Raw genomic sequence first — 10,180 nt, forward strand, 5'->3', positions numbered from 1 at the left:
TACCGATAAAACCTTTTAAATTTGAATTAGCACTAGTAATCAATTAATTAGATGCCTATTTTAATAGCCAATAACTATTTTAATTGTTTTCTGGAAAAAGTTTTGATTACCATTAATTGATTATCATTAGAAAAACAAAAAAATTAAATCATGATTTTTTCCGATTATTGAAAAAAAAAAACAAAAATAATCATAGGTAATCAGAAAAGCCAAAAAAAATCTTTTTAAATTACTCTTGATTATTTTGACCTGTTAAATAATGATTACTAATCGTAATGATTACGCGTTCAATAGATTATTTTCTTTAAAATCCATTTAATGATTACCTGCCATTATTTTCTAGTTTTAATGATTACTTCGCAATTGATTCAAAAATATAAAAAAATAATCAAAAGTAATCAAGAAAAATTCTGTTTTGATTTCTTCTGATTATTTTTTGATTACTTCTGATTATTTTGAATTTTTTTTTCTCTTTTGATTACTTTTGATTTTTTTTTTTAATCAGTTGCCAGGTAATCATTAAAAATAAATATAATGGCAGGTAATCATTAAATGGCTTTAAAAGAATATAATAAATTGATAGTGTAATCATTACCATTAGTAATCATTATTTAACAGGTCTGATACGGATACGGCAAATGACGTTAAGAAATATATTCTTTCTGAGTCATTCGAAATTAACAGAAGCTTCAGGCAAGATAATTCCCGCTCCTCATCAGGCAAACCTTAAATTCTCTCTTAATACAAAAATCCTCTTCTCGAGAGAAAAATGTACGTGAGGTTTTGCTATTTTCATTTTATGTTCTCATTACAAAATTTACTAAAATAATTTCCATCATTTATCATCAATCAAATTGGCTAGCAAACATTAAAAAAGATTAATTTAATTTCTGTTATTACAAAAATTATAATAATTATCTAAATACTATTATAATTTTACTTTAGAATCTTGAAAACTGTTATCGTGGAATTTACATCAATTAAAAGAAAGTCCTTTATGAACTTTTTTTTTTTTAATTCCGTTTTGCAAAATTGCATGCCAATTCCCTTCTGCACACATATTTATATAATAGTTATCTAGGTATAAAATATTTGGTTTATATCATTTTATCATTTTCTTTATGAGTTAATAAAACTTTCAATATAAATATGCATTATTTTACGCTCATACAATTTTACACACAAGTAAGTTCCTTTTCATGTCAATTGGCGAGGTCAAATTTCAGTATATATATGGGGTATTCCATCCCATTTCGACCAACTTTGAACCCGACCCCTTTAGAATTGGCTGAAAGTTTTTCTTCTTCTTCTAGATTACGAAAGACGTTTTTCAGAATTTTTTAAAATTTTTTCATCCAACTATGAATTAAAAAAAAAAACGGTGTTTTTTTCAAATGCTATAACTTTTTCAAAAATTGACCTTTTGGGATCTTTTTTTTTTAAATTTGTTTTTAAATGTACTTTTCAGAAAAAATACAAAAAAATTTTTAAATTTTTTTTTTGTAATTTTTCAGTTTTTCGAGATTTTTCGAATTTCGCCATTTTTTTTCTCATAAAAAACTTCAATCAATTCTGCAATCATCCCCACTAATCCCGGAGTGGGCCGATAATTTTGTTTTTTTTTTTTATTTAATTGAAAAAAAAAACTTTAAAAATTTTTTTGTATTTTTTCCGAAAAGTATATTTAAAAACAAATTTAAAAAAAAAGATCCCAAAGGTAAATTTTTGAAAAAGTTATAGCATTTTGAAAACAAAAACGGTGTTTTTTTAAAAATTCATAACTTTTTTTGAGTTGGATGAAAATATTTGAAAAAATTCTGAAAAACGTCTTTCGTAAGCTAGAAAAAGAACAAAAACTTTCAGCCAATTATAAAGGGGTCGGGTTCAAAATTGGTCGAAATGGGATGGAATACTCCATATATATATACATATATATACATAGATTTTAAGTATATATTTATATTGCAGCACACTATAATGAAAAAAATATTTTTATGTTATCAATGAATTACGCGTTTATTTTGATTTATTTTTATTGTGCTAAAATGCTGATTTCACATAAACCGACATGACCGTGATACGCATGTGTGTATGTGTATACTAGGGTGGGTTTTAATTTTTTTTTCGAATGTTTACAGGTGCTGAGTTCTTAAAATGTGCTGTTTAGTGCAAAAATGCAATTGTAAAATTTTGAGTTTAATCGGACTTTGCTTTCCCATGCCTAAAGACCCCTGAAGTTGGTCAAGTCACAATTTTTCGCGAAAAATCAATTTTTTTTCTATTTGCAATATATTATACATGTTGAAATAAATCTATTGTCAAATGAAAGGAAATTTAATGGACTTTAAAGTATATAATAGACATTTTCCTTTAAAAATGGGTGGTTTGATAGATATATAATATTTAATGAATCAAGTTCGTGTTAAGTGACCTGGTATGGTATTGCGCTGTTCCCTACAATTTTGATCAAGTCTAGTTCGAGTTTATTGATGTTCTATAAAACTTTTTAATATGATATATTTTTAGCACCGTATACGTTCAGACCACGTTCATATTGAGCCATAAGGTTTGTTTATTGAGCTACTATAGCTTACGCCAAGTTGAATTATTTCACAAAATTGTGTTTCATGAACACTTTTCTTGCTCTATGTTACTCTATCTTTTGTTTCATGAATATGCTCAAAACAAAACTAGAGTAATCCAGATCACAAATTTCTGCTCTAGCTTTTTTGTGGAGTAAGTTAGAGCAGAGAAGTAATTGTCAGTCAAGAAAAAATAAATTTTTGAAAACTCCTAAAAACTAGCTTGCAAGAAAAATCACGCTTTAGCATACGTGCATTTGCATTAATTTTGAAGATTTAAAAAAAAAAAAACCAAATAAATGGAAACTATCGAGATTCAAGTGTTTCTTGTCATTTCTGCTCTGAGTTGCTCTAAGTTGCTCTCTTTCTATTTTGTCAGCTGCCCTACTCTGGTCTGCTCTAACCTGCACATTTTTTTGTTCATTAAGCTCGAATTTTTTGACAAAAACAATAAAAAATAAAGTCAAAAACGTCCCATAAACAATAGTTTATGACTCAGCTTGAATATAGTCTGATAGTTTTAAAATTCCATTATGCGAATATTAATACTTGAAACTTCTGGCATATTTTAGTTCATTTCATATTTATACATAAAAGGAATTTACATTGCCCAACTTAGCAGTCCTGTTGATTTTTAAAATTGCATAGTGTAAACGGGTCGTAAAAAAGCAAGAATACCTTGTCGTATGCCGAAAAATGCTGTTTGCAAAGTTAAAAAATTATATAACGAATGGAGATCACTTCAAAGAAATTCAGCATTGAAGACAAAATGCCAGGACCGAAAGAATCTTGCATACAAATCCAAGCTGCCCGACCTTTTTGATGTAGCAGTGGAAGATGCCATTTCCAAAATGTCGAATAAAGAAGGTGTTCGATTTTTGGAAAGTCAGAGAATGAAAGGTTGCAAAGGTCACATGGAAGGTGTCGATAGGAATACTGCTCGAGCTGATCAAAGAAGAGTAGAAAGAGAGAAAAGAAGAGAAGAAATAGAATCTAAGGAAGAACAGCACAGACTACAAACTTCAGTATCAGATGCTGGCGAGTTTATGTTATATTTTTCCAATTTAAGCCAAAAACTGTGTTCTTAGGAGTTAAAGCTTTTATTTTTACCAAATTCCGCAGTAGATTCCTCCTAAAACCTTTAAACTTTATCTTCTTTTATCACTGCAGCGGAAAGTATGAATCCGAAGTGGAAGAAATGAGTTCTGGTGAAGAATTTATTGACGATAAGAAAGCAAATGCGGCGAAAAAGAAGAAAACAATACATAGTCGTGGGCAAAAGGAAGTAATGGCGGAAAAGTTGTCGATTCTGCTAGATAGATGTAGAAATGCTGTGCGACAAATTTTCGCAACAGCTGAAGGTCTGGGCTCTAACGTGGACGAACTAGCACTTAGTAGAAGTACGATAAGAAAACGTAGAATATCATTTCGGGAGCACAAGGCACAGAAAATCAAGGCGAGATTTAGAAATTCAGACTTGAAGGTTTGTGTTGTTCATTGGGATGGAAAACTGTTGCCAAAACTTTTTCAGAAGGACTGTACTGAAAGGCTTGCAATCTTAGTAAGCAAAGGAGATGAGGAACAACAACTTTCAATCCCTGAATTAGAGAATAGCACAGGTTTCTGTCAGGGAGAAGCTGTTAGCGGTTGCCTAGAAGAATGGGATGTTCGAGATAAAATTGTTGGTATGTGTTTTTATACGACAGCTTCCTATACCGGTCTAATGAAAGGCGCTTTCACCTTGTTAGAAAAAGAGCTGGGTAGACCTCTGTTGCATTTAGCGTATCGCCATCACATTTTAGAAGTCGTTTTACGGTCAGTGTTTGAGTACAAAATGGGATCAACAACTGCTCCCCAACCCGATATTTTTAGAAAATTTCAGATTCATTGGCCTAACGTAGATCAGCCTAAGTACTTGAAAGGGGTAAAAGATGATTCGGTAAAGAGATCAGTGAAAGAATTCGAAAAAGACGTTTCGGAATTTCTTCGCCTTCATTTAACTGAAAAACTGCCGAGAGATGATTACCTAGAATTTATCAAGTTATGTTTGATATTTCTAGGAAAACTCCCTTCTCGTGATGTTTCATTTCGCTCTCCTGGGGCTTATCATTACGCTCGTTGGATGGCTAAAGCCATTTACTCTTTAGGGAGCAATTTCCTATGTCCAAAGGAGAGTTCAGTTCAATAAAAGTTATTTTTTTATTGTCAATCTATATGCTAAAATGTGGTGTCAAGCTTCAAACGCTATTATGGCGACCAATAATGATTTAATGTTTATTCAGAACGTCATTAAGTACAAACGTTTTGATCGAGGTATATCAGAAAAGGTATTGGGAAAATATTTGCATCACTTGTGGTATCTGAATCCGGAATTAATTTGCTTCAGTCTGCTCGATAAAAATGTTTCAAATGAACTTAAGGGAAAAATTGCACAAAACATTTTATCATACAAGGATTTAACAGAAGATGAAAGATCCCCAAGGGAAGTGAGAGTACAAGTTTCCGATAAGGAAGATGTGAAGTTTTTTAAAAATGTTCCCCTTTTATGAGTTTATTTATGACCAATCCCTTGTATTTTTCGAGTATTTTAACGTCGGAACGGATTTTTGGCAGAGGCCCCAATGAGCTGGTTTGATAATAAAGACTTTTTGAAACTTCAAAGTTTTGTTAGAAGCATAAAAGTAGTAAACGACATGGCAGAGAGGGGAGTTAAGTTAATTCAAGATTTTAATAACACTCTTACAAAAGACGAGGAGCAGACCCAATTATTGCTTCAGGTGGTGGCGGATTGCCGGCGGCTTTACCCCGTTGCTTCAAAGTGTACACTATCTTAACCCGTATCCGATAACTGAAATTGAAAGTCAACATTTTTTAATTTTTTAATCGTGTTAACTTTTATGTTTAATATGAATTCCTTCTTCGAATGTGAACTCTAGAATGGCTACCAACATCTCACCATTTTGTTAAACATTGTATTCATTAATTAAAAACTGAGAAAATACATAACTACAACAATTTCTTAACTTCCAGTTTTTTCTATTATAATAAATAAAGATACTTAAGTGCATCCGTTGATTACGGTTAAGGTAAGATATCAGTAAAGGTAAAATTGTTTTCGAAATTGTGAAGAACCGCGAAATACTATACCAGGTAACAATCTTTGTCCACTAAATGTTAAATATCTTTTCAACTGTCCAGTTTTAGAGAAGAAATGTTATTATATAATTTAAAGTCTATTAAATTGTATTTCTTTTAATAATACACCTGTTGCAATGCGGATATCTTATCGCAGGTTAAAATAAAAAAAACTTCGAGTTTTCGGTAAAAATTGGGATTTTGTCCAACTTCCAGGCTCTTTAGGCACGGGAAGGCGAATTCCGATTGAGCTGAAACTTTTACAATTGCATTTCTATATCTAATAGAACATTTCTAGAAGTGAGCACATACAAATATCGGAGAAAAAACTACCCTGTATTGAAAACCCACCCTAGTGCATACATATGCGTTTATTTGAAAAATATAGTTAAGTAAATATTTAACATGTAGATTGTAATTCTTAATTTAGATGCTCCATTAAATGTTTTCAATCCAATTCACTACCAATACTTTTTTTTTTGTAGCAATTCATTGTTTTTTACATACAACACTGCACGAGAACAGAATTTGTATTAGTAATATTTTCAAAAAAAATTTGAGGGGATAATAAAAGCAAAAAAAAAAATTCGCTAAAATCCTTGATACGGGTCGTTTAATCATTTTGACACAAGATAAAGATGGAGAGCTAATGTGCGATACTTCGCTTTAAAGCCCCATATGTAAGCACTATCTTAACTTTAAGTGACTTATTTTGTTTTGTTGATTTTCCGACAGGGTGGACATATGATGTATATTGGAAGATTTTCCATCATCTCTTGTAGATGCGGCGTTCGCTATATCATTGATACCACAGGAGATATAGGAGCACGCAAGACACATGCATAGGGAAATAATAAAAAAAGGAGGTGAAAGCACAGGAAGGATCAAAAGGTAATGCAGAAGAGAAAACAATACACTTAGGAAAAACAATATTGTTACAAAAAAGCGGACAAATGAAACAACACTGTACTCATCAAAATAGAGGAACATATAACCAAAACCGAAGAACTCATAGATGACAATTTGTGGGAGGAACGCAACAAATTAAATAGGGTTACCTCTCTGCCGGTGTGTGGGTAAGCTTTGGTCTACCGTAAAGATACTACCGAATCCGTCTAAGCACAATGACAAAATCTCCATCGCCTTCGGCGATAAAGTGTTGTCGGATGCGAATAAATGCGCGATCGCTTTTTGCCGGCAATATGTAATGCAATACACGGTTGACAAAGTTAGACGGCGGGCCAACAGACGCGCACACAAGCATAAATACAGCGCGTTCCCGCAGTGGGCCCAGGCGGCATAGCCATGCCGATGCTTAAAAACCTAGGCAAAGAGGGATTTAATTATCTAGCGTATGTCTGCAACTTGTCCCTTTCCACCTTCGTCATCGCCGAAAAATGGAAAATGGGCATGGTGGTTCCGCTACTAAAGTATGGGAAACCAGCTAACATAGGAGATTCTTATCATCCGATATCTCTCCTATCGCCAGCAGCCAAGACACTTGAAATCATTCTGTTTCCCTATTTTAATGCAAATTTGCAACTAGCCAATTATCAGCATGGCTTCCAAAAATTACATAGCACTACCACCGCGCTAAATGCCACTAGCACTCAGGTAAATTGAGAATTGAATCAAGATCCCACCATAGAACAGTACTCGTTGCGTTAGGCTTGTCAAAAGCTTTTGAAACGGTCAACCGTGGCATGTTACTGCAAGATCTGGAAGGGCCTGTCCTTTAACCCAAGTCTGAAAAGTTGGACCGCAAATTATCTGTCGGTGCAATTCAGGAACATAACATCCAAATCAAGAAGAATTAAACAAGGGTACCACAGGGTTGCGTGCTATCCATACTTTTGTTTAACTTCTACATACCAAAGCCACCTTCACGACCAGAAGGACCACTGTTTCCTACGCCGATGACTACACAATAATGACGACAGGCCCAGGCCCACAGATTGATGAGCTTTGTAATAAAATAAACAGATATCTCTCTGATCTCTCCATTTTCTTCTTCTCGCGAAACCTGACATTCTCACAGCCTCGTCATCGGCGACGTTATTTACAACATGTATGCGCCAAATATCGACCATATTGAACATCCAAGTCGATATCACTACGCTACCGACTGTCTTACACTCTAAAATCTTGGGTGTGACGTTCAATCGGGATCTACATTTTGTAGCGCATGCAGCCGCAATTGTACCGAAAATCCAGAGCCGTAATAAAATCCTCAAATCTCTTGCCGGCAGTACTTGGGGCAAAGATAAAGAAACGGTCTTTACCACTTACAAAGCAATCGGCTGACCGATTGCACGTCGCGTCCCCGATATGGTCGCCAAGCCTAAAGGTTACTCACTGGAAGAAAATACAGGCCTGTCAAAATACTGCCCTCATAACCGCCACGCGCTGTCTTCTTAGGTCGCCACAACACCATCTACATAATGAGGCGAGAGTACCCCCATTAGGAAGAGAAATGAAATGCTAACCAAACTTTTTCTGTTAAATACCCAGAAATCTGAGCATCCCAACAGACATCTGTTTGATGAGGCTATACCGCTCAGGGGCTTAAGAGGTCATCGCCGTAAGCATTATGAGGAAATGCGGCACCTAAGACCACAGCCGTATGAAGCAAAAAAACACAAGCAGGTCGTCAGTGATATCCACAGGTAGGCGTCGGATCTCTATGCCGGGAATTGTCCGGCGAATCCAGTACTTAAAGAAAAATACCCAGAACTAGCAGAGGAGGAACGCACTCTCCCTAGGGAAACGCGCGTCACTCTAGATCAACTTCGATCTGGGTATTGTAACAGGTTGAACTCTTACCTATCCAGAATCGATGTGTCCCCACATGACACCAACCATCTCTTCAATTGTATTGTGGAACCAACTCCTCTTAAGCCCCTCTCATTATGGTCCACCCCTGTTGAAACAGCAAGTTTCCTTGAACTCCCGTTAGAGGAAATTGATGTAAATTGATGGTCTACAACAGAAATGTGAAACACAATATATTTTATTTAACACATACAGCTGGCCAAGCAGCGACATTTAAGTTTGAAAAAGTGGGGTTATAAAAGGCAATGCCAAACTAAAGATCAGAAATTAACAAATTATCTGACTCAAAAATTGAGGCAAGCTTTTATCTGGATTTAACTGGCTCAAGTCGATGTCGAAGTACTAGGTGGAAAACGATTTAAACTCCCAGCGTGTGACAAATTGGCGCCGGTTGGCAGATAGAAGGGGCGACTGGCGCGCCTTGTTGGACGGCCATAACCGTTGAAACGGTTAAGCGCCAATTAGGTAAATAAGTAAGTCGTTGTTGTTGCATTTACATACAACATTATTTATTTAGGTGAGGATCTTTGCGACCGGGTGATATATTTTGTGTTCAAGGAGAGTGTCAAAACGTGGTTAAGCGAAAACTCCCTTTCCTTGCTGGATCTCAGTCGCAGCGCTCACACGACATATGTGTAGGTGTAGGCCGAACAGTTTGCTGATGCTCTACGAAGCTCTTTAGGGCAACTCTGGTCCACAAGCATGTTCTGTTCTGAAAGATATTACGGTTCCCTTATTCACACATTGGACTTTATTTATTTATTTTTTGATTTTCCAAAATATGAATGGATACGTTAGCTTTCATTATCTTCCTTGATCCAATCTGTGTAATCAATTATCTTATGGTAGGAATTAAGTTGCTTAGGTATATACTAAGTATGCTTAAATAACTGCTTAATATAATTTAGGACTTATCTTAATTAATTGAAGGTGGTGCTATATGTAAAACTACTTAATAAATAAAACTTGCTTTGTGCTTGTTCAGTTTAACCCTTTTTTAAATTATTAAAATATTAAATAAATAAATCATAATTGCTTCTAATCGGCTTTATCACTTAAGTAAATGCATACACTACAACTTAAATTGTGTTAAAAATTTAAAACAAATATAATCATTTAATTAAGAAATTAAATATAAACTAATAATTTATTGTATAATGTATATTAATAAATTTGGCATCACCTAGAGGACTTCCACGTGTACCGTAGTCTCGTGATGGCGACCGATCAACTGTTGGCAATTCCGTTAGCCGCCTAGAGCGACCGGGGCTACGTACACCAGAGCTAGTTATAGGATTGTAATCGTCTCGTGACATAATATGCCGCGGTTGATCCGCGGTGTCTGTTTCGCTTCACACTGCTTCAAAAATATTTTGGTTTTATTAATGGGCTATCTTATTTCAATTTCTTCTGAAATATGTTTTTCAATTTGAATGCTGATTTTTTCAACTTTTTTATGTAAAGCTACGACTACGTTTATAAGGCGACGATGAAAGTAATTTGTATGTTCTGTACTTTTTTTATAAAAAAAAGTTCGAATATGTGTAACTGATTCTATTTAAGACCCGTATGGGTACTACAACTTCAAGAGTATAATTATAAATGGTTTCATGTTTCCATTTTGCATTATG

The 10,180-nt window shown here is 34.4% G+C and overlaps 1 protein-coding gene across 11 annotated transcripts in view; it reads right to left on the reverse strand.

Annotated features, from left to right (window-relative positions):
- The window catches only part of brp (bruchpilot), a 191,528-nt gene extending 181,552 nt beyond the window's left edge, over positions 1-9,976 (reverse strand). For all 11 annotated transcript variants that reach the window (XM_067775041.1, XM_067775037.1, XM_067775036.1 and 8 more), the window contains exon 1: positions 9,733-9,976. In XM_067775041.1, coding sequence (XP_067631142.1) covers positions 9,733-9,865 — 133 coding nt within the window. In that variant the 5' untranslated portion in view covers positions 9,866-9,976. The remainder of the gene's footprint in view (positions 1-9,732) is intronic.
- Between the last annotated feature and the right edge of the window lie 204 nt (positions 9,977-10,180).

This window comes from Eurosta solidaginis, chromosome 3, assembly GCF_040869045.1.
Source record: "Eurosta solidaginis isolate ZX-2024a chromosome 3, ASM4086904v1, whole genome shotgun sequence".
Lineage (NCBI taxonomy): Eukaryota > Metazoa > Arthropoda > Insecta > Diptera > Tephritidae > Eurosta > Eurosta solidaginis.